This window comes from Danio rerio, chromosome 25, assembly GCF_049306965.1.
Source record: "Danio rerio strain Tuebingen ecotype United States chromosome 25, GRCz12tu, whole genome shotgun sequence".
Taxonomy (NCBI): domain Eukaryota; kingdom Metazoa; phylum Chordata; class Actinopteri; order Cypriniformes; family Danionidae; genus Danio; species Danio rerio.
Window position 1 is genome coordinate 911,754 of NC_133200.1, and position 27,132 is coordinate 938,885.

Genomic DNA, 27,132 nt, shown 5'->3' on the forward strand with positions numbered 1-27,132 from the left:
ACTGTTATGTGACTATACAATGACTGTAGTTATAATGGTTAGTTACAAATATAGTTGTGATTGTATTTTAATTTAAATAAAATTATAATATAAATAATATTTACGTTTCTCGTCATTGGTGTGAACTAGAGATCTGCGCGGGACTAAATTTTGAATCCCGCTCCCGCCACTTTAGCCTGAACTCGACCGCTCCCGCTTATATACAGCATTTGTTGTCCCGCTGCCAGACCCGCCCTGTTTTCTATCCGCCACGCTTCGTTTTCTATCTGCCACGCCTTTTCCTGCTAACGGACAGGGGGGGGAGCAAAAACGAAAACCACCCAGCCATATATAACAAGCTGTCTGTATAAACACACACATAAGCACCAAGCAAGTGACACACACAGACAGCGTGTGTCTCTAATTCACACACACACAGAGCACAAAGCTCCAAAATTAAACCAGTTACCGACCGCTTCCCCGCTTTATTCGAAAATTTATTCCCGCGGCGCTCGAAATCTGCAGACCTCTAGTGTGAACAGGCTTTAAAGTCTGCATGAACCAGAAGCTGCGACTGTTTTTTTTTTTCTTCGTATTGTATTGCAAGAAACGAATCATTAAATGAGAAACAGTGGGCGTGGCTTGTTTTTTCTACTGCGAGCTGATTGGATGTAGTAAAGTAGACGTGTCATTCAGACAGATAGGGAAAAGGGGTTTGGGAAAAGTTATTACAACCTAACAGACTCCTCCTCCTCCTCACTATTTCTGATTGTTGTCATAGCGATGTCAAAGCTGACCGTTGGAGGGGCGTGGCTAAGCATGTTAGCCCCGCCCACTTCCTCAGACAGACCTAATCTGAGAATTTAACTAAAAATTCAGATGTTAATTAAAGATTACAAGAGCAAACTATTTTTGCTTTCTCAAAGCCATGCACAGATGAATTGTTCAGCACAAAACTAGCGACGCAAGCTAGCTAAATAAATATCGCTAGCTTTGATTTCATGTGAGAACACAATGCCATAGTCAAAAGTAGAGCGGTGTCAGTGGTTTATTTTTATGCGAGAACACGCAGTTGTGTTAAATTTTAATCCTCTGATCTGGAGCTCCGTCAAATATTCATCAGCAGAAGACGTATAATCACGCTTGTCGCCTGCAGACCTCGCTGTACTCGCTGAATAGGGCTTAATCATGACTAGACGCTGTTGTTAGCTCAGCCAATCAACCGGTGTGCAATTAGCTCATTAGCGGCGCGCGAGTTCGGTAAACACTGGAATGCCACTGAGATTTGCATGTGCTGGAAAGTCAGCAGATACTGTGAGGTGAGGAGGATTCTCTCATTACACATTCACTGAGCAGTAAAGCAGCACAGCCTCCACAGTCTCCAGGCCAATCTGCTGCTGCTGCTGCTGCTGCTCACAGAGGTTTAGAGGAGACACTGTAGTGCAGCAGAGACACGCGCACACACTGACACAGACAACAGAGTCTGTGTGTGTGTAAGTGTGTGTGTGCACCCGTGTGTGTGTGTGTGCGCGCCCGTGTGTGTGTGTGTGTTATGACGTGTCCGTCTGTGGGCAGTGTGTGTGTGTGTGTTATGATGTGTGCATCTGTGAGTGTGCTTTTGTGGGCAGTGTGTATGGTCTGTATGTATGTGTGAGTGTTTGTGTGCGGTCAGTGAGTGTGTGTGTGTTATGATGTGTGCATCTGTGGGTAGTGTGTGTGTGAGATTAGTGTGTTTTTGTGGTCAGTGTGTGTGTGGTCAGCGCGCGTGCGTGGTCAGTATGCATGTGTCTGTGTGTGTTATGATGTCTGCTTTTGTGGGCAGTGTGTGTGTGTGGTCAGTGAGTGTGTGGGTGTGTGTGTGTGTGTGTGTGTGGTCAGTGAGTGTGTGGGTGTGTTATGACGTGTGAGTGTGTGTGTGTGTGTGTGTGTGTGTGTGTGTGTGTGCGTGTGTGTGTGCGTGTGTGTGTGTGTGTGTGTTATGATGTATGCATCTGTGGGCAGTGTGTGTTATGATGTGTGCATCTGTGGGTAGTGTGTGTGTGTGTGTGTGTGTGTGTGTGTGTGTGTGTGTGTGTGTGTGTGTGTGTGTGTGTGTGTGTGTGTGTGTGTGTGTGTGTGTGTGTGAGATTAGTGTGTTTTTGTGGTCAGTGTGTGTGTGATCAGCGTGTGTGCGTGGTCAGTATGCATGTGTCTGTGTGTGTTATGATGTCTGCTTTTGTGGGCAGTGAGTGTGTGCATGTGTGATTAGTGTGTGTGGTCAGTGTGTTTGTGTGTGGTCAGTGAGTGTGTGGATGTGTCATGATGTGTGTGTGTGATTAGTGTGTGTGTGGTAAGTGTGTTATGTTGTGTCTGTGTCAGACACACAGAAACTGATAAAGTGTGTGTGTGTGTGTGTGTGTGTGTGTGTGTGTGTGTGTGTGTGTGTGTGTGCACGTGTGCTTATGTGGTCAGTGTCTATATGTATGCATGTCAGTGTGTGTGTATGTGTGTGTGCCCACGTGTACAGTGTGTGTGTGTGTGTGTAGAGACTGACTGAGCATGTGCAGTTCTTGCAGCCGTCGGTCCAGCTCTGCTCCTCTCTGTAGATCTGATCCTTCACTCGACACGTTCTCTCACAGTAACACGAGTCCAGACCAGACATCTTCTCCTCGGCCAGAGAAAGCTAAAACACACACACACACACACACACACACACACACACACACTTCATCAGTTTCTGTGTGTCTGACAGTTCTGGTCTCACTATAAACAGACCGGCAGAGGTTTAGAGAACCCTCTCCTTCAGTTTGTTTATTTCGACATGTAAAACTGTCAAATCAAAACAATAAAAAACACAGGCTGGAATAGTTGGCGGTTCATTTCGCTGTTGCGCCCTCTGAAATAGACTAAGCTTAAGATAAATGAATATTATAATATTATTATATTATATTATATTATATTATATTATATTATATTATATTATATTATATTATATTATATTATTATATTATATTATTATATTATATTATTATATTATATTATATTATATTATTATATTATATTATATTATATTATTATATTATATTATATTTAATTATATTATATTAAATTGTATTATATTATATTATATTATATTATATTATATTATATTATATTATATTATATTATATTATATTATTTAATTATATTATATTAAATTGTATTACATTATATTATATTATTATATTATATTATATATATTATATATTATATTATATTATATTTAATTATATTATATTAAATTGTATTACATTATATTATATTATTATATTATATTATATATATTATATATTATATTATACTATATTTAATTATATTATATTAAATTGTATTACATTATATTATATTATTATATATTATATTATATTATATTATATTATATTTAATTATATTATATTAAATTGTATTACATTATATTATATTATTATATTATATTATATTATATTATATTATATTATATTATATTATATTATATTATATTATATTATATTATTGTCAGTGTATTTGGTGTCTTTTTATATAATAATCCTTGATAAAATTGCAAGTTTAATTAATCTCTAATATTTTGTATGTTATTAATATTGTATTATTTGCTGTATTTTATATTTGCTGCTTTGAATACGCAGAGTTTATAGTGTATTTAATTGATCTAAAGCATATTTTCCTCGCTCTACTTTTACATGCAGAATCATCCTGCTTTAATAATAATATGCCGTGATATTTGGTGTCAGATCTAATGAAACTCCTCTGGCAGTCATTCACACTCGCATTCCAGCTGACGAACCGCAATTAATGCATTCATTACAGTCTGAATGTTTGCTGTTCACCTTGCTGGAGGTCTTGGCCAGAATATCCTGCAGCTCCATGATCTTCTGCACCAGTCCATGGAAATCATTGCATGTCGGACAGGCTAAAAAACACACACACACACACACACACACATACATGCATTGAGCAGACCTGACAGACGAGCACATGTTTTATTAATATTAATTAATAATTAGCAGCACGTACTGCGGTTCAGATCAGGACACTGAGTGATGAATCCCTGCGGCATTACGAGGATCTGAAGGTCCTGCATGATTCCCTGCAGCACACACACACACACAAACACACACAAAACCACAATTTACAAACATATTTAGATCCGTTCGTAAAATCAGTGAATCATTTCAGATTGTTTGATTAAGTGAATCATTTACTAGAGAGACTCACTCTGAATGGATCATTTGAATCAGTGAATTTTTTACTAGAGACTCACTCGGAACAGATCATTTGTATCAATGAATCAGTTATTGGAGACTCACTGTGAACAAATCATTTGAATCAGTGAATCAATTACTGGAAATTTACTCTGAACAGATCAGTTGAATCAGTTAATGACTGGAGACTCACCAGGAACGGATCATTTGAATCGGTGATGAATGATTTTAAGTAGAGTAATTCTGAAAGGATCATTTGAAATAGTGAATCATTTACTGGAGACTCACTCTAAACATATCATTTAACTCAGTGAATCATTTTCTGGAGACTCACTCTAAACAGATCATTTGAATCAGTGAATCATTTACTGGAAACTTACTCTGAACAGATAAGTTAAATCAGTGAATCAATGGTGACTCACTAGGAACGGATCATTTGAATCAATGATAAATGATTTTCAGGAGAATCATTATGAACAGATTATTTGAATCAATTAACCATTTATTGCAAACTCACTCTGAACAGATCTTTTGAGTCAGTGAATATATTACTGGAGACTCACTCTAAACAAATCATTTGAATCAATGAATCATTTGTTGGAAACTTACTCTGAACAGATGAGTTGTATCAGTGAATCCTTTACTGGAAACCCACTCTGATCAAATAATTTGAATCAGTAAATATTTTACTGGAGATCCACTCTGAACAGATCAGTTAAATTAGTGAATCATTTACTGAAGACTCACTCTGATCAAATCATTTGAATCAGTGAATCATTTACTGGAGACTCACTCTGAACAAATCATTTGATTTAGTGAATCATTTACTGGAGACTCACTTTGAACAAATCATTTGAATCTGTAAATCATTTACTGGACACTCAATGTGAACAAATCATTTGATTTAGTGAATCATTTACAGGAGACTCACTCTGAACAAATCATTTTATTTTTTTGAATCATTTACTGGAGACTCACTCTGAACAAATCATTTGATTTAGTGAATCATTTACTGGAGACTCACTCTGAACAAATCATTTGATTTAGTGAATCATTTACTGGAGACTCACTCTGAACAAATCATTTGATTTAGTGGATCATTTACTGGAGACTCACTCTAAACAAATCATTTGATTTAGTGAATCATTTACTAGAGACTCACTCTGAACAAATCATTTGATTTAGTAAATCATTTACTGGAGATTTACTGTGAACAGGTCATTTGAATCAGTGAATCATTTACTGGAGAACAACTCTGAACAAATCATTTGAATCAGTGAATCAGCAAGCGATGATCTCTCCCATAACAAAAATTTCAGTCAGATTCATTCAGGACATGTAATCGTGTAAAAAGTGCACTACTGTGTTGTGGAGTGTTGTGTAAGTAAGTAAAAGTAGAAGTTTCCAAAAATAAAAATACTATAATAATAATCCTCATATAACACAATGAACTACAGACACTTCGAATATGTGCTTAAGTACAGCAGTGTGGTAAACACACACACACACACACACACACACCGTCCACCACTGCTGAGTCTAATTACATCTAAACACACCACTCAATCAACAACAAGCACTCGGAAACACAGACCTTGAGCTGCTCAATGGAGAAATGTGTGTGATTATTGCCCATAAGCACATTCTCTCAGTCCTCGATGCAGCCACCAGCAGAGCATCATGGGTAAAACCTGCCAGAGATTCTCAAAGTGCGGCTTTTAGATGTTCAAGGCTGCGTGTGTTAGACCTGTGCAGTCTGAACACTCATTACTGCACATTTACTCTGGACATGCTTCTGGATCAGCGCCTGATACACTTTATTACTGTACTCTTTAGTTTCAGCGTGAGGTGTATATATAGAGGCTTCATCTCTAACTGGGTCTGACTGGTGCTGGACGCTGTAGAGGTGATAGAGATGGGCACCAGTGGGCGGGGCTTGCCCCCTCTGATGACACGTATAAAGGGTGAAGGTCAATCAAAGTGTTTCATGTTGAACATTAGAGGCTGCTGGAGATATTCACAAATACACTCACCGGCCACTTTATTAGGTACACCTCACTAGGGGTTGGACCCCTTTTTGCCTTCAGAACTGCTTTAATCCTTGCTGGCAGAGATTCAATAAGCTACTGGAAATATTCCTCAGAGATTTTGCTCCATATTGTCATGATAGCATCACACAGTTGCTGCAGATTTGTCGGCTGCACATCCATGATGCCAATCTCCCGTTCCACCACATCCCAAAGCTGCTCTATTGGATTGAGCTCTGGTGACTGTGGAGGCCTGATCAGGCCAAGGCGGGGCTTTCTCAGGGCCAGCAGCCGGCCTTTTTCGGCCCGCCGAATGCCTTAGGCCAAAGTGAGCCAGCTGGGGTTCGGGGCGGAGTGACAGCAGAGGTGTAGTTTGCAAGATGTTGTGCCCCTGTCATTACACTAGTTTTCCTATCACGCAAGAGTGCATGTGCCAAAACATCTGGGAGACTTGGGGTGGGGGGTGGTGTTCAGGGGTGAGGTCTCTGAATAACACTATTGGGAACCGGGATAGGATGCAGCGGGGTTTTGGGTGGCCACTGCGATCAGGAACTGTACCAAAGTTGATGACCCAGGGGTGTTTACAGGCTGTACCAAAAAAAGGAGGGGGGGGGTGAAATTACAGGAGTTTTCTGGGAGAAATAACAAAACGGGATGATTGCGGGAGATATAGGAGACATATAGGAGACTCCTGGGAAAAATGGGAGTGTTGGTAAGTATGTAAATAAGGGGAGAAACATAGCTGCATGGTCAGTTTAAGATAGCCTATTCCATAAACACCTCATAGACCAGTGGTCTTTCGCTTAAGGCTATTTAACACTACTTTTGTCATATGTATAGGCTACATTGCTTTTCTTAAAATGTGTACGCAAGCACAACGAGATAGGCAAGTCTATGTTTTATTACTTGCTCTTAAGTCCTGAAATATAAGGCCCCATTCACACGTGGCGTCAGCGTCAACGCTTCCTATTCATTCTGAATGGGTGACGTCAGGCTTTGTCGAACTGCATTGTGGATCCGTCAGCGCCGCTTCAGAGGCGGTGCTCGCTGCAGAAGTTGGGACTAGCTCAACTTTTCAAGCGCCGATGGAAGCGTCAGCCAATCAGATCGCTGTATGCAAATACACCAGCTAGACAGTGGCCTATTGCTGACTGAATTTCATTGGCTGACGCTGCTATGACGATCGCTTCAGCCCCAACTTCAGACACGCCTTCAGTCAAGCGCTGACGCTGAAGCCCCGTGTGAATGGAGCGTTACAGTTTCCTTCACTTAAAATAACCGAATAATAGGTGTGTGCAACATCCTTAATTTATTCTCTCTATAAGTGTCATATTCACCTTATTCTCCGCAGACGAGCGGGCGCTGCCATTTGAATCTTTTTGGCTCGAGACTTCCGGTCTCATTCACTTCCATTCATTTTTAGACATTAAAAACTGCTCGTTTCGCTGCTTGATGTTGCAATTTAATATTTTCTTATTATATTATTCTACTTGGTCTGTATAGTCATGCAAACATTTGTTTGTAGAGCAAGTAGTTTGACCGTTTTCTGCCGTTTATTATTCCTAGTCATTTCTCCCATAGGCGACTAAATCGGAAGTTATAAGACAATCGTGAAAACAGACGCACTTCCGCATTTTAGAATAATGTCAATAGCCTGGGGAAAATGCATGTTTCAGGTCTCTCCAGAGCATTCAGGCTGAATGATTGACGTCTTCTCCTGAAACAAGGATGTTATAAATAAACGTTTTATACGAAGTTATCAACAGAGTTTGCATGCTGCGCTGTGAATTATTGGCCTGACAGTGGAAACGCGACATGATTACAGCCTCACTGCTCAACCTCCTGGGTGATTAGCCTGATGAAAGCCCTAGCTCACACTGGCCCGACAGTGGAAATGCAGCTATTGTCATGTTCAAGAAACCAGTCTGAGATGATGTGAAAATCCCTCCCACACCATTACACCACCACCACCAGCCTGAACCGCTGATACAAGGCAGGATGATCCATGCTTTCATGTTGTTGAGGCCAAATTGTGAGCCGAGCATCCGAATGTGTCAGCAGAAATGGAGACTCATCAGAGCAGCAACGTTTCTCCAATCTTCTATTGTCCAGTTTTGGTGAGTCTGTGTGAATTGTAGCCTCAGTTTCCTGTTCTTAGCTGACAGGAGCGGCACCCGGTGTGCTCTTCTGCTGCTGTAGCCCATCCGCCTCAAGGTTGGACGTGTTGTGTGTTTAGAGATGCTCTTCTGCAGAGCTCGGTTGTAACGAGTGCTTATTTGAGTTACTGTTGCTGGAACCAGTCTGGCCATTCTCCTCTGGCCTCATCAACAAGGCATTTGCGCCCACAGAACTGCCGCTCACTGGATATTTCCTCTTTGTCAGAGCATTCTCTGTAAACCCTAGAGATGGTTGTGCGTGAAAATCCCAGTAGATCAGCAGTTTCTGAAATACTCAGAGCAGCCCGTCTGGCAGCAACAACCATGCCACGATCAAAGTCTCTTAAATCCCCTTTCTTCCCCATTCTGATGCTCGCTTTGAACCTCATCTCGACCATGTCTACATGCCTAAATGCAGTGAGCTGCCGCCATGTGATTGGCTGATTAGAAATTTGCCTTAGCGAGCAGCTGGACAGGTGTACCTAATAAAGTGGCCGGTGAGTGTATATCAGTGTGTAAATCTCTTCTGAAAGTGAGTTTATGTGTCTAAGTATTGTTGTCCCTCTAAATGTGCTCGAAATGGTAGAAATCTGTGGCCTCGGTGAGAATAACACATCCAGAAATAAACAGATGGAGATGCAGAAGCTGGCTGTAGATCTCCACTCGTTGCGGTAATCAAACACACTCAGAGTCCAGCAGAAAGCAAGTGCAGTTTAATAGGAGGTGGGCAAGGGCGCGCTCTCTGGTAATTGGACATAATCCACGCGGCGGTGAGGAAATGATGTGGGTGGCGGGAGCGTAATAACCGCTCGCTGTCCTCCTCTGATAAGCAAAACACGCACACACAGATTGAATTTGTCTCATATGTGCCTTAATTTGATTGGCCTCCATCCGGCGTCGCGTATAGACACTCTGTCGCCATGACGACCAGCCCATCGCGCTCCGCCAGAAAGCGTTTATTTGGGCCTGGCAGGAGTCGAGCGGCGTGACTTATGAGAAATTGTTTTCTGGAAATTGTCCTGCCTCTTCAATTTTCCCACCGTAAATTCAGGAGCCGCCGCAGGTCCTGCAGATCCTCCACAGCCATGAGAGAGATGGAGGAGAGCGAGCTCAGTGTAGAGGAACTACTGATCAACACATTCAGCTCCTGTCTGAGTCAGCGAGCGCGCATGAACACACACACACACAAAGAGACTCCCACATACATGAAAACACACACATATAAGAAAACAACATTCTCTTATACACATGAAACCCCTCATACATGCAAGAACACACACACACACACACACACACACACTTACATATATGAACACACATACATGGACTCTCACATCCATGAAAACACACACATGAAAACCCTGACACTTTCAAGAACACAAACAAATGTACACACATACACTCTCACATGAATGAACACACACACAAACACACACACACTCTCTCATCAATGAAAACACACACATATATGAAAACACATTCTCACACACGTGCAACAACACACACACACACACATATATATGTACACACATACATACACAGACTCTCACATCAATGAAAACACACACACACACACAAATGTACACACATACTCTCTCACATGAATAAACACATAGACACACACAGACTCTTACATGCATGAAAACACACATATAAAAACATTCTTACACACATGCGAGAACACACACACAGACACAGGCATCAACATACTCATGCACGCACACTGCACACACACGCCAACACACACACATGCATTAAAGCACACACATGCATTTAGACATGCATTAACGCACACATGCATCAACACACACACACACACAGGCATCAACACACTCATTCATGCACACTGCACACACACGCTAATGCACACACATGCATCAACGCAAACACACACACACAGGCATCAACACACTCATTCATGCACACTGCACACACACGCTAATGCACACACATGCATCAACGCAAACACACACACACACAGGCATCAACACACTCATGCATGCACGCTGCACACACATGCATCAATGCATCAACACACACACACAGGCATCAACACACTCATGCATGCACGCTGCACACACATGCATCAATGCATTAACACACACACACACACACACACACACATACATACAGACATCAACGCATTCATGCATGCACACTGCACACACATGCACACATGCATCAACGCACACACACACACACAGGCATCAACACACTCATGCATCAACACTTTTATGCATGCACAATGCACACACACACCAACACACACACAGGCATAGATCCACACACATGCACATGAACATTCGTACAAGCACACATTAACTGACATGCGCACACACACACACACACACACACACACACACACACTGGCATGATCATGTGCTGAGTGTGATGTACACTTTATGGCAACTAGACGATTTTTATACAGTAAAATCTGTGCATTCTCTCCTCTAACCCTAACCTGACCCCAGCAAACACACACACACACACACACATTAACATTAAATGTGATTTATAAGCAAAAAGACCCTATACGCATTCAGACATAACTTTATTTGAGGGATCATTTGCTCTGAAATGCAAAAGAAATGAAACACACACACACACACACACACACACACACACACACACAGCATCAACTATGATTGATAACCAAGAAAGTCCTCATAGGTATTCAGGTAATATGTTGTGGGATCATTTCCTCTGCCTGAATCACACACACACACACACACACACACACACAAACACACACAAACACACACACACACACACGTACACACACACACATGCACAGAGGGATTGTTTAAATTACAGCAGCCGCGCGGTCAACGAGTGTGGAATCATGGGTAATCAAACAGTAATGGTGCCTTTGATCAGCGCCGGCTCAAACTACATCAATATCTCTGAGTGCAAACGGCCACTGAGACGCTGCTAGAACTACTGCAGCGTCTGCGCAACAGTCCAGAGACGAGGCCTGATGAAAGAGCGCACACACACACACACACACACATCTCTGACTTATATCTGCGATGGAGAACAGAGACATGTATTGGCTTTGCTAATCAGCGTCGCCGTGGAGACAGAAGCAGGGGGCGGGGCGAGAAAACTCGTCAAGATCCACAAACGACATCCAGCGGCTCCTCATCTGACAATTAACACTGGAGAGAGTTCACAAGCTGAGGCCACACACACTAAAACTAACATTTATACAAACACACTAATACACATACACACACACACTTTTACACACACATAACAATAATTCAGACACACTAATACAAACACACACGCTAATTAACACACAAATACACACAAGTCACACACGCACACACACAATAATAAACACCTATCACACACAGACTAAAGCACACTACTGTAATTGACATTCACACACACACACACACACACAAACACTTATACAGATGTACACACACAGTAATTAACACACACTAATACACACCCACACTAATATACACACATACACACACTAATACACACACTTACATGCACAAATTCACACAATCTCACTCACACACACTAATTCAGACACATTTACACACATGCTTGTATATACACAAACATTAATACACACTCCCACAAACACACACACATTTATACAATGCACGTATATTTTTACACACACACATACTCTCTCACACATACACTAATACACATACACACGCACGCACACACACACACACAAACAATAATAAACACCTATCACACACTCACTAATACACACTAATTGACATTCACACACACACATATACACACACTTACAAACACAGTAGTTAACACACACTAATACACACCCAAATACACACATTTACATGCACAAATTCAAACAAAGTCTCACTCACATGCACACACACTAATTCAGACACTGCACGTATATTTTTACACACACACATACTCTCACACATACACTAATACAAACACACACACACACACACACACACATGCATACAAATATTCACACACTAATAAACACACCTCTTACACTCACTACTAGACACACACACAAACACACACATTAAAAAACACCTACCACACACTCACTAATACACACTAATTGACATTCACACACACACACATATACACACACTTACACACATGTACACTCACAGTAATTTACACAGACTCTAATACACATCCAAATACACACATTTGCATGCACAAATCCACACACACTAATTCAGACACATTTACACACATGCTTGTATATACACAAACACACACACACACTTATACACTGCACGTATATTTTTACACACACACATACTCTCTCACACATACACTAATACAAACACACACACACACACACATGCATACACATATTCACACACTAATACACACACCTATTACACTCACTACTAGACACTAATACACACACACATGAATACACACTAAGACACTTTTCGGACAGTTGCCAAGGCAAAGGTGTTTAGTTGATGCACTCAAATAGTCAAAACTGGAAACATATCAAGAGGAATTACTACAATTAACAAAACGACTGAAACTGACAGATATAATCCGACATTTGTGGCTCGTCTGTGCACATTTTATACCTCTTTTTATCAAATAATGAGTGGAGACAGAAGGTGCTCAGACACAGCAAGCGCACTGTATTTGACATTATGCCCCATTCACACGGGGCTTCAGCGTCAGCGCTTGACTGAAGGCGTGTCTGAAGTTGGGGCTAAAGCGATCGTCATAGCAGCGTCAGCCAATGAAATTCAGTCAGCAATAGGCCACTGTCTAGCTGGTGTATTTGCATACAGCGATCTGATTGGCTGACGCTTCCATCGGCGCTTGAAAAGTTGAGCTAGTCCCAACTTCTGCAGCGAGCAACGCCTCTAAAGCGGCACCGACGGATCCACAATGCAGTTCGACAAAGCCTGACATCACCCATTCAGAGTGAATAGGAAGCGTTGACGCTGATGCGCCGTGTGAATAAGGTGTTATGTGTGTATTCTGTGTACTCAGAGTTGTGATTATTGTGATGTGTGTGTGGTTTACTAATGCTTGTGTGCAGCACCTTGAATAAGCCGTGAGCGCTGTTTCTCTGCCCGACCCAGAACGAGCTGTCTTCTGGGATCTCCATCAGAGGAACAGGTACCACTCGCTCGTAGATCCTGGAGGACGATATGAGAGAATCAGACGCAACACCACAGCACAAACATTCACTCATTCTCCTTCAGCTTAGCTTATTCATCAGGGGTCACCACAGCGGAATAAACCACCAACTATTCCAGCATATGTTTTACTCAGAGGATGCCCTTCAAGCTGCAACCCAGTACCAGGAAATACCCATACACACTCATTCACACACACTCATACACTAAGGCCAGTTTAGTTGATCAGTTCCCCCTATAGCGCTTCGCCCATAGCAACATTTCTCTGGCCCAGATCTGACCCACACCATCAGCATTTGCTTGGCTCACATGCTGCAGTGAATTACATGACTGGACCAAGTCTGGCTTCCATACATGAGGCAAACATGGACCACATCTGGGCCAAGTCTCAGCCAAGTTATTAACCCATAACTGGGCCTAACCTGGGCCAAATATGTTGGTGTCTTTACTCAAAATAACTTAAATGTATTTTAAAAGTGGGTCAAGATAGACCAAAGTTTATGTGGCCCACATATACATTTTAACAACTGGGCCAAATACTACATTTGATTTCTGGCCCAAGTCTCAAGTGCCGCCTGTAAGACGGTGCCGCCTCGGCCAAACCTGGGCCATGTTTGGCCCACATGCTGTATGCCAGTGCCGGATGAATGCCTGCTGCGCCAGCTTTATGCCAAACCTGGGCCAGAATTCTTTGCTACCTGGGATGTGTTTGGACTGTGGGGGAAACCGAAGCACCTGGAGGAAACCCACACCAACACGGGGAGAACATGCAAACTCCACACAGAAACACCAACTGACCCAGCCGAGACTCGAACCAGAGATGACCACTGACTAGAGAGGCTCAGTGGTTAGTACTGTCGCCTCACAGTAAGTAGGGTTGCTGGTTTGAGTCCCAGCTGGGTCAGTTAGTGCTAAATAGATACGGTGAGATGTAGTGCATCTTACACACTAACATTATAGATAATATACATATACATGTGACCACCCCATAATGGATCATACGATTGTCAGTGTATAATCTTCACTTGAACACTTTTTCTTGTAAAATAGGTGTTTGTTTCTACACACAGCCTAAAAGTACACAGCTGGATGCATATTTTGTGTTGTCTGACCTACAGTAACCTCAGACATAGCTGATCAGAGAATATTGTAGTTCAGGTTATACAAAATATCCAACAACACTTTTAAACTGAAACATGCTTTATTAATAAAGTATACGTCATTTAAATAAATACATCTGTGTTACACGAACTAACATTACCGAAAAGGTTAATCCCCTGAGCGTCAGTGTATAATTTGCACCCTGCTCATCACTACATCATTCATTTCCCGAACGGTGCATCAGACTATGGTAGTTCAGCCACGAGTTGCGTAGTCGTTTGGGAAACAGTGCAGAGACTTCACTTTCAACCCAGGCTCATTCTGAAAACGTACCTCTGTAAACATTTCTGAAGACTGCGAAACACATCCTGAGGGGTACGCTTTTTTTTTTTTTGCAGTTTTTGTTTTTGCGAATCCACCAGAGGGCGCTGTGTACACTTGTTTTTTCCCTCAGATTTCTCTCACAAGTGCTATTAACGCCTGCTGTTCACCCATGTTTGACTGACCAATCGACTGACCCACCCTCCTCCTTCCCTAAACCCAACCAATTGTGTTGACTGACCTGCCCACCCACTTCTCTAGACCCAACCAACAATATTCAAAAGCAATCCAGAAAAAGAAAAGCCCTCGTCTGATTTTTACCACGTTTTACCACACTCTCACCCTGTTATTTACTTGTTTATTTCATTTTTTGGATTATGTTTTTGTCTTAGCTGCTTTCTAGAACCGCTTTCACCAGACTCGAAGCCTGTTGTCATGGTCAACTCCTCTCTGCTCCTCGTACATGACGAACTACTGGGACAAATTGGCAACAGCAGGAAAGCCGTCTATAAGGAGGTGAGCGGTCAGCTGATAAGCGAGTAAAGGAACGGCGTCATACCGCCCCATAGCATTCATTCAAAAAATTACATGCAGCCATATGTACCTCTGGCGACATAACGTCTCCAGAAACGCCTACAGGGCTACGCTTTCTGAATGAGCCGTGTTTACTGCTGCAAAATATTATAAATGTTTCTTAAATTAACATATATCGTGTTCAATGGGGGAAAAAGCTGTAGTTTTTTACTTAAAATGAACATATTTTGTAATCACAATATTGGCGGTTCATTCCGCTGTGGAGACCCCTGATGAATAATGTTACTAAGCTGAAGAAAAATGAATAAATAAATAATCACAATACTGTAAAACCCTGATATTTTATTCAAGTTTATCATACTGTCAAAATCCTATACCAGCCCATGCCTAGTTGCTCATGCAGTGTGTGTGTGTGTGTGTGTGTGTGTGTGTGTGTGTGTGTGTGTGTGTGTGTGTGTGTGTGTATGTCTGGTGTGTTTGTGTATGTATGTATGTGTGTGTGTGTGTGTGTGTGTGTGTGTATGTGTGTGTGTGTGAGTGTGTGTCTTACCTGTTGCAGTCCACATAGAGTGTGAGGTGCGCTGCGCTGATGGAGACGGAGACTCTGTGCCACTGCTCGTCTGCCAGTGTGAAGGGGAAAATCTCAGTGTGTGTCTGCTGGAGACCCGTCCGGAAATGGAGACGCACCTCGCTCTTTTGCCCACTGCTCTCCAGCTCCAGCAGCCTGCACACACAGGTATGTTTCTGTGAATTGTGGGGACATTCCAGAGTTTTTATACATCAACCCTATGCCTAAAACACAACACTCACAGGAAACTGCACTTTTACTTTCTGATAAACCGACTGTGTGTGATTTGTACGCTTTTTGATTAATGGGGTCATCAGCAGTGTCCTCAGAATTCACCTTTCCTTGTAATACATGTGTCGTTACACTCATATGTGTCCTAATATGTCATAAACACACACACACACACAGTAGATCACCTCGAGGACTGCAGGTGACCTACTTTTTCTCATCATGCTGAAGGTTGTCACTTATAGCCCACATGAAGAGATACTATGGTAATTGACAGTAAATGCTGTATTGTGTTTGAGCTGTGCTGTAGTAAAGTGTATTCTGTTTTATATATTAGAGTCTTTCAAACTCTGTTGCTGCATACTGCAGTACTAACTATGGTGAACTGATAAACTCATCAATACTGAAGTACACTATAGTTTTTCACTAAAGTTGAACACTACCGTTGTGTTACCATAGTAACTATAGAATTACCAGATCAAGTTAATTACTGTACTTGTTGTGTTACCATAGCAACTGTAGTCACCACAAAGTATCAATTACTGTAGTTGTGTTACCATAGCAACTGTAGAATTACCAGATCATGTTAATTACTGTACTTGTTGTGTTACCATAGCAACTGTAGTGACCACAACATATCAATTACTGTAGTTGTGTTACCATAGCAACTGTAGAATTACCACATCAGATTAATGACTATAGTTGTTGTGTTACCATAGCAACTGTAGAATCACCACAACAGATCAATTACTGTAGTTGTGTAGCCATAGCAACTGCAGAATTACCACATCAGATTAATGACTATACTTGTTGTGTTACCATAGCAACTGTAGAATCACCACAAACAGATCAATTGCTGTAGTTGTGTTACCATAGCAACTGTAGAATTACCACATCAGATTAATGACTATAGTTTTTGTTACCATAGCAACTGTAGAATCACCACAACAGATCAATTACTGTAGTTGTGTTACCATAGCAACTATAGAATCACCACAATGTATCAATTACTGTAGTTGTCGTGTTACCATAGCAACTGCAGAATTACCACTATAGATTAATTACAATACTTGTTGTGTTACCATAGCAACTGTAGAATTACCACTTCATATTAATCACTATACTTGTTGTGTTACCATAGCAACTGTAGAATCACTACTTCAGGTAATTACAATACTTGTCAGCGGTAGATTAATTCAAGTGCGTTACAATAGTATGGTTCAAAAACACTGTAGTATTTACTATAATTTAATTTACTATACTAGAGTTGTCGCGATACCATTAATTCATCTTACGATACTATACGACCTGAAGTATCATGATACCAAGTAGTATTGCAACACTGAAATTCATGACTCAAATCATATAAAAATTGTCAGAAATGCTATATTTAACATGTTGTAATAGGTCTTGAATTTATAATAATTCCTAAGTTTGATTTATAGTTCATAAAATAAAGATACAAATTATACCAAATGGAATTACTTACAAAATTAGCTTTTTCCAACAAAATTAGGACATATGAAGTGGTCAAAATTGTTTAAATGTTTCCTGTTGCTATTTTGGGTTTCTTATCTATTTTTTTTTTTTTGGTCTTATAACATAACCATCCAAAGTATTGAAAGTAATTTAGAATTAAAATGTTCTTTTTTAAGAGATTGTCTGTGTTTTTGTAGCTACTAAATCATATTGAGAGGAACAGAGATGACCTGATCCAGATGTGCGTTTGAAACATCAGAAAACATCAGAAAACTTGCAATCTTAAAGAGCACCACAGACTCTTCAAATAAAAAGGTCTATTGTTGCACAAATCTGTGAGCATTTTAATGACTCTTCCACATGCAACGTTATCTGTTGTAGTTCACACTTAGCTGATAATCAATAAAGCGTATTTGGCATGCTGTCCCGGGAAAGAGCCCTGAGTTAGTAATATCCTCGAGCCCGGGGCTCCCTCCCTGTAGAAGGGTGAGAGGGGAGTTCGAGCTCAGGTAGGTCTGGAGAACTTCCCTGCTTGTCGCCGTGTGAGAAGTGTAAACTAAGGTTGTCTTAGGTGACAATTTGGTTTAGTTGATTGCTATGGTTTATGTTTTTGAACGGTGGGAGGAAACTGGAGAACCCGGGGGAAACCCACACGAACACTGGGAGAACATGCAAACTCCACACAGAAACACTAACCAGCCTGATAGGAGGTTGGACCAGCGGCGTTCTTGCTGTGAGGCAACAGTGCTAGCCGTAATGCTTCCGTAATCATCTAATAAGGCAGATTACGGAGCTAATGAGGAGCCAGCCGTGTTAGTTATAAGCACATGATCCTCTCGAAATTAGTTTATGTATAAACCACACATAATGAGTAATGACAGTACTACCGTTTACAAACTACAGTAGCACCGCCTGTATTTTGGAGCCATGGTATCGCGATACTACCATAGTACCGGTAAACTGTGCAACCCAATACTACACTTTTTACTATTGTTTATGTAGGAGAACTTTGCTTTGAACAGGAGTGTGTACTGATTGACCAGCAATGTTTGTCTTGAAACGCTAAATATTAGTTTTTGTGAAGAACAAATAAAAAACCATCTTTAAAAACAGACAAAATAATGTATTTAAATCTCATGTTCTTGTGTTATTTAATCATTATTTTTGGTCATGTTTGAGAAGTAATTCATCCTCAAGGTTTTTACCGTATCGTTCTCTCTTTTTAAAGCTGATATTACCTCTGTAATTGTATTAAATGCACTTCAGGTCGGCCTGACCCAGGAAATAGCCAGAAGGACTACATTTTAAGAGTTAATAAGAGCTGTGCTCTTCCAGCCCAATTAAGCAATGCTCTCAAATCTTCTCCAAATACCTTGGCAACCACATATCAACACCCCGGCAACCATCCCCTCCTGCATGCCATTAAAGCAGGCCAGTTTTGCACAGACAAGCAGCCCAAAAAGCACAACTATTCTTCATAATTTGCAGCTCCTGAACATGTCATTGACAGCAGAGGACACGGCGGGATCTCTGACCGTCACACACAGAAAGCAGAGTGCTGCATATTCTGCAGAATCCGCAAATACAGCGGGCCCAACACTCAGCCCTGTGGCACACCGTCGACAGGAGGCCCTCTTACAGCCGTCTGACTCCACAAACGTCCTCCATAACAATATCCCAGGAGACCTTCATCACCTGCTGACCAGAGCTGATTCTGAACAGCGAAGCCGACAGTCACGCATTTATATTAACATGGAACAAAAAGAAAAGTGTCTGACTAACGGCTCTTACCTCACAGACCTGCTGCTTTCCCCTTTTCTGTTTTGCTGGACGACGAAGATAAGTTTTGTATTTTTTGACTGTGATTTGAACAAATCCAATTATCCAATCAAATTATTTCATTGTTTTTCTTTAAATTCACATGCAAAACGAGCTTTTCTTTGAATGTTCATGTCAGTGGTATTTTGATTGTAGAGATGTTTTATTATTTTCACCATTTTAATAATTTTAATGACTTGTTTTAGCACACATTCTGCTTTATATATTCAGATTTTTATATTATTGATGTTCACTAAGACTACCCTCCCTGACAAAACTCTTGTCGTCTATCCAAGTTATAGGAACAACAAATAACAGTTTGTCTGCTAGTTGATGATTTGGTGTCTGAAGTGTCTTTATGAAAGGTGAAGGCCTCTAGATTTTGCTGATTTGAGCTCAATAAATCTGATCATGTCTTGATGTTGACTGATTTGATGAGGACAGTGCGGTCTGACTCTGCTCAGACTAAAGTCTCATCACTGAACAGAAATAATGTCCAGTATAGAATATAAAGTCCTGCTGCAGTGGAGACAGAATGAATATTGTGTCTGACTCCATCATGAGCTTGGAGGACTGCATCCATACATCTCTGACATGACTCACATCACTGATTAATAAAGTCATCTGGAATGAAGAAGAAAGCCTTCAGCAGGATCCCAGAGCTCATCAAGACTCTTTGTGTTCATCTTCAACACCTCCTCCTCCATCTTACCCCAGACATGCTCAATAATGTTCATGTCTGGTGACTGGGCTGGCCAATCCTGGAGCAGCTTGACTCTCTTGGCTTTGATGTAGAGGCTAGGCATGGGCCGCTATAAGACTCTGACGGTACGATAACCTTGGATCAAAATATCACAGCTTCACGGTATTGTGATTACTGCTCTAAAATCTGGTCTTTTAAATGTCTGGGTAAAAAACTAAAAACTTTTTACCTATTTTAACACAATAGATCTTATTTTGAGAAGCATTTAAAATATTTTGGAGCAGTAACAGGGTTTCTACAGGTTTCATCAAGTCAGATTTAATACTTTTTAAGACCTTTTTAAGACTATAATGAATAAAATGTCAAGATTTCACCAGGCTAAACCATAAAGATTTTTAATGGCCAAGTTAAAACCGTAAAAAGCATTAAAAACAAATAAGGAAGATGATTAAACCATATTAATAAGCAAACATTCATTCATTCATTCATTTTCTGCTGTTTTTCCGGGGCCGGGTCGCGGGGGCAGCAGTCTTAGGAGAGAACCCCAGACTTCCCTCTCCCCAGACACTTCCTCCAGCTCCTCTGGGGGGATCCAGAGGCGTTCCCAGGCCAGCCGAGAGACATAGTCCCTCCAGCGTGTCCTGGGTCTTCCCCGAGACCTCCTCCTGGTGGGACATGCCTGAAACACCTCCCTAGGTAGGCATGCAGGAGGCATCTGAAACAGATGCCCGAGCCACCTCAGCTGACTTCTCTGGATGTGGAGGAGCAGCGGCTCTAGTCCGAGCTCATTCCGGTTGTCAGAGCTCCTCACCTTATCCATAAGAGTCCGCCCTGCCAACATTCGAAGGAAACTTATTTCGGCTGCTTGAATCCGAGATCTTGTCCTTTTAGTCATGACCCAAAGCTCATGACCATAGGTGAGAGTAGGAATGTAGATTGACCGGTAAATCTAGAGCTTTGGCTTTCAGCTCAGCTCCTTCTTCACCACAAAGGATCGCTACATCAACCGCATTACTGCAGCCGCTGCACCAATCCGCCTGTCAATCTCACTCTCCATCCTTCCCTCACTCCTGAACAAAACCCCAAGATATTTGAACTCCTCCACCTGGTGTAAGGACTTTCCTCCAACCTGGAGATGGCAGACCACCTTTTTCCGGTGGAGCACCATGGCCTCGGACTTGGAGGTGCTGATTCTCATCACAGCCGCATCACAATCGGCAGCAAACCGCCTCAGTGCATGCTGAAGGTCCATGTTCGATGAAGCCAAGTAAATAAGTAAACAGAGTTAATAAATACATGTTTGTCCAAACTCTTATTGAAGTATATTGTTAGTAATTGGATGGGTGTTGGCCCAATTGGGCTTTAAGTGGAAAATGAAGACCCGTTTAAAATGATTTAAGACCTACAATATAATATTTCAGCAGAATTAAGACTTTAATTAATTTTTTAAGACCCTGCAGACACCCTGAGTGAATCTTACATTACACCTTAGGAGCAGTATAGAAGAAAATGTTGGCGGTTTTAAAGCCTTGACTTTTCCAAACCGCTGGATACCTTGAAAACGGAGTGCTATCCTGCTGGGGAATTGTCCCTCTCCTGTGGTTTGTAATGTAATGGGCAGCACAGATGTCTTGATAGCTCAGGCTGTTGATGTTGTAGATCTCTTGCACGCCCCCATACTGAATGAACCCCAAACCATGACTTTTTCTTCACCAAACTTGACTGATTTCTATGTAAATCTTGGTCCATATTGGTTCCAGTAGGTTTTCTGCAGTATTGGTGATGATTGGGATGCAGATCAGCAGATGATCCAGCAGAGAAATCCACTTTCTGACACTTTCACACATCATCAACTAGAAGACCAGTAATTATCTGCTGCTCTGACAACTGGGGTCCACCACAAGACTCTTGTCAGGTAGTGTACATATACTTTATATTTAGCTTTCGACAGATCGATGTGTTTCTATTATATTTCCGTTCAGTTTAAACCGCAAACTCCAAAAGCTGAAATCCCACTGTGCTTCACGGTCTTCCATTGAAGATTTACCCGGAGGTGAAATGTTAATGGAGAAAAAGCTGACAAAAGTAACCCTGCGCAGTTTATTTCCTCCTTCACACAAAACCTCCTCACGCATGAGAGCGTTATCGTTCGAGAGAAGCCAATTACAGATGCGCAGCTTCTCATTTATCCACAAACAGGCCTGTAATGAGTTCTTGCGCTCTCCCAGAGAAAGCCGACATCGATAACAGAGCCCAAAACTCGCCGTACGGGGAATTAACATCTCTCACAAGACCCGGGCTATACACTGGCTCCAATAAACACAGTTCAACGAGCAGGATTACAGGCAGGACGGCAGAGAAGCCCGTATCAGCAGATCCTCGAGACAGAAAACACTTGACCTGTGACCCCTAAAACACCTGCAGACTCCGAAATGCATCCCGATTACAAAAAAAGAGGTGTTTTCAGGGTGAATTCAGAGCACGGCTGGAAAGAAAGTGGAGTTTAACAGACAGTTTGCACTTGTGTCAACGTTTGATCAGTTCCTTGTATATGCGATCCTATTGTCAACATTAGGATGTAAACAACAGCATGGATTACACTGTTAATGTACTTCTGAATATGCAGTTCTGCCTGTCTATGTTGTCTTAACTACAGGAAACAGTGTACGTTTTGTTGTACGTTTCAGATTTCAAATCCACTAGAGGGCGCTGTCTACTATTTTCGAATCTGGAATACGTTACTTAGGCTACATTTGTTGTACGTTTCGGATGACAAATCCACTAGAGGGCGCTGTCTACTATTTTCGAATCTGGAATACATTACTTAGGCTACATTTGTTGTACGTTTCGGATGACAAATCCACTAGAGGGCGCTGTCTACTATTTTTCCGAATCTGGAATACGTTACTTAGGCTACATTTGTTGTACGTTTCAGATTTCAAATCCACTAGAGGGCGCTGTCTACTATTTTCGAATCTGGAATACGTTACTTAGGCTACATTTGTTGTACGTTTCGGATGACAAATCCACTAGAGGGCGCTGTCTACTATTTTCGAATCTGGAATACATTACTTAGGCTACATTTGTTGTACGTTTCGGATGACAAATCCACTAGAGGGCGCTGTCTACTATTTTTCCGAATCTGGAATACGTTACTTAGGCTACATTTGTTGTACGTTTCAGATTTCAAATCCACTAGAGGGCGCTGTCTACTATTTTCGAATCTGGAATACGTTACTTAGGCTACATTTGTTGTACGTTTCGGATGACAAATCCACTAGAGGGCGCTGTCTACTATTTTCGAATCTGGAATACGTTACTTAGGCTACATTTGTTGTACGTTTCGGATGACAAATCCACTAGAGGGCGCTGTCTACTATTTTCGAATCTGGAATACATTACTTAGGCTACATTTGTTGTACGTTTCGGATGACAAATCCACTAGAGGGCGCTGTCTACTATTTTTCCGAATCTGGAATACGTTACTTAGGCTACATTTGTTGTACGTTTCGGATGACAAATCCACTAGAGGGCGCTGTCTACTATTTTTTCGAATCTGGAATACGTTACTTAGGCTACATATGTTGTCCGTTTCAGATGTATATTCACTAGAGGGCGCTGTTGACATTTTTTTTTATCTGAAATACATTACCTGGAATACGTTTGTTGTACATTTCAGATGTAATATCAACTAGAGGGCGCTGTCCACATTTTTGCGAATCTAAAAAGGATTTATTTTGTTGTACGTTTCAGATACAAATCCACGAGAGGGCGCTGTCCAAGTTTTTGGGGACTCTGAAATATGTTACTTAGGCTACATATGTTGTCCGTTTCAGATGTATATTCACTAGAGGGCGCTGTTGACATTTTTTTTTATCTGAAATACATTACCTGGAATACGTTTGTTGTACATTTCAGATGTAATATCAACTAGAGGGCGCTGTCCACATTTTTGCGAATCTAAAAAGGATTTATTTTGTTGTACGTTTCAGATACAAATCCACGAGAGGGCGCTGTCCAAGTTTTTGGGGACTCTGAAATATGTTACTTAGGGTACATGTTGTACGTTTCAGATATCAAATTCATAAGATGGTGATGTTTGCATTTGTGCAAATTTGAAATACATTACTTAGGGTAGATTTTGTTTTACTTTTCTAATCCAAATCCACTAGAGGGCGTTGGGTACATTTTGCATATCTTAAATACGCTGTCTAGGTTTGCTTTCCACATGACAAATCAACTGGAGGGACCTTCCCCAATTTTTTGCAAATCTTCAATACAAATTAATTTATATACATTTTCCTGTACATTTCAAATGACACATCCACTAGAGGGCGCTGTCTACGTTTTTGTAAATCTGAGGTATGTTATTTAGGGAATGTTTTGTTGTGTATCAAATCCACTAGATGGTGCTGTCTACATTTGTGTGAATTTGAAATTCGTTACTCACAGTGTGTTTTGTTGTACATTTCAGAAACACCTTCATTTTGTGCACGTTCATAACAAGGCGGGGCTTGTCATACAGATCACCTAGCAAACTACTGACCTAAACCCTTTGCTAACATATTCACTTACAAATCTTAGACTCGTTGCGTTATTTTTAAATAGGAGTGCATGACTTAAATGCATAATTTGACGAAAACAAATCCCTGTAAAAAGAAAACAAAAGCTGTTTGCTTCACGATGCACCTAAACAAAGCTACTGAAAACTGATTATTAGCATCAGCATGGCCTCTGTGTGAGTCTTTACGGGTATAATAAAGCATGTACAGAATATTTGACGTTTGGTTATTTTACCTCGAAACTGCAGTCAAACATATGTTGAAGTTTGTATCTCCAATGATTCTGTTGTATTTAAACCCACCATAAAAATACAACGATTATTTATAATGCTAGAAAAATGCCAGATTATTTGAAATGAGCTTCGCTGCACCATTCTGGGAGTGCTGTTTCGCGACTGCAAGAAAATAAACCCTTAAAAAAAAAGAACATCCGTCTAGCTTGTAAGCCATGGAAACTTCAAGCCGTCTTGAGTGATTGTAAAGGCCTTGTCAAGTCAACAAAGACTGTCTAAAAAGCCGCAGTTCTATAAATGAGTGAGTGACATGAATTCATTAGAGGATTGACAGCCTGAGAGTGTTTCTGGCCACTTTTCTAGACCCGTCATCTGCCTGACTCTGTTTACAGACTCCGCTGTCACACAGACAGATGTGATTTCTCTATTTCACGGAGATTATTTCATGTGTGCTCTTCCTAAAAAGAGAGAGAGAGAGAGAGAGAGAGAGAGAGGGGGAGTTATTTTTAGCCAGTTTCTCTCCATCACTGACAGTAATGCACTCGCAATGAGAAAACATCCATTTCCTATAGCGCTTGAATTCCCTGTGCAGCAGTTTTTCCTAACGGAAAGCAACTTTATATTAAGTTTTTGTAAACTTATTTGTGCGATGAAGGCGAGCCGTGGATGTTTAAATAGTCTTTATGGAGAGAGAGTGCTTTATTTCTGCTGAGTGCTGCTCTTAGACTCGACTCGGAGAGGAAAAACTTGTAATCAGTCTTCGGGGATTTGCGGATGTGGACACGGCACAGAGAAACAGTTAATGATGAGCTGAACGGACACAAAAACCAACACCGAGTCCACCGCAGATCGCCGGTCAAGCGCTAAAAATATTGCACTGGATGAACATCTCCGGGGAAAACCTTTTCTTCATTCCCTCCATTGTCCAGTTGTCTCCAACACACGACAGTAAATTCAGAAAACGCAAGCAGTTTTACTGGAACTGAACAATCTTTGCTTCCAGCGCATTAAAAAATAGGTCACAGGTCTGACTAGGGGGCTCGATAGTACATAAATTAGTGGAAATATATGCAAATTACACATATGACACGCAAGACCATGTTTGAATTTTACATATCTAAAATACATGTCCTATATTCAACATATATATCAAAATATTGCAGCCTTTTGGTATATTTGATTAGGGCTGGGCGGCTCAGTGGTTAGCACTGTGGCCTCACAGCACAATGTTTGTTTAATTCCCCTTATACGCGATCCTATTGTTAATACTAGGATGTAAACAACAGCATTGATTGCACTTTTTATGTTCTACTAATCACACAGTTCTGCCTGTTTATGTTGTCTAAACCCAGAGAAACAGTCTGTTTTGCTGTACATTTCAGATGTCAAGTCCACTAGAGGGCGCTGTCTACATTTTTTAAATTCTGAAATGTGTGTGTGAATGTGTGTATGGGTTTTCTCAGTACTGGGTTGCAGCTGGAAGGGCATCCGCAGTGTAAAACATATTCTGGAATAGTTGGCGGTTCATTCCGCTGGAAGCCGAAGGAAAATGAATGAATGAATTAATGATTAGGGCTTCAGATCGTTTTAGCATTGTTATCGTAATGTGTGCGTCTGCAATAGTCACACTTGCAATATATTAGCTATGATGTTGCTGTATATATGTGTTCATATGGCTGTGCCTGGATAAGGCTATATATACACTCACTGGCCACTTTATTAGGTACACCTGTCTAGCTGCTTGTTAACGCAGATTTCTAATCAGCCAATCACATGGCAGCAGCTCACTGCATTTAGGCATGTAGACATGATCGAGATGAGGTTCAAAGCGAGCATCAGAATGAGGAAGAAAGGGGATTTAAGAGACTTTGAACGTGGCATGGTTGTTGCTGCCAGACGGGCTGCTCTGAGTATTTCAGAAACTGCTGATCTACTGAGACTTTCACGCACTACCATCTCTAGGGTTTACAGAGAATGCTCCGACAAAGAGGAAATATCCAGTGAGCGGCAGATCTGTGGGCGCAAATGCCTTGTTGATGAGGCCAGAGGTCAGAGGAGAATGGCCAGA

The 27,132-nt window shown here is 41.2% G+C and overlaps 2 protein-coding genes across 3 annotated transcripts in view; both read right to left on the reverse strand.

The window, feature by feature from the left end:
* twf1a (twinfilin actin-binding protein 1a) overlaps window positions 1-27,132 on the reverse strand; it is a 606,573-nt gene that overhangs the window by 179,616 nt on the left and 399,825 nt on the right. The gene's annotated exons all lie outside the window — the stretch shown is intronic.
* Window positions 1-27,132, reverse strand: part of nell2a (neural EGFL like 2a) — a 141,819-nt gene that overhangs the window by 91,420 nt on the left and 23,267 nt on the right. For both annotated transcript variants that reach the window (XM_073942343.1, NM_001080075.1), the window contains 5 exon segments: window positions 16,024-16,197; window positions 13,421-13,517; window positions 4,012-4,084; window positions 3,825-3,907; window positions 2,513-2,641 (listed from right to left, as the gene is read on the reverse strand). In XM_073942343.1, the coding sequence (XP_073798444.1) occupies window positions 2,513-2,641; window positions 3,825-3,907; window positions 4,012-4,084; window positions 13,421-13,517; window positions 16,024-16,197 (556 nt within the window).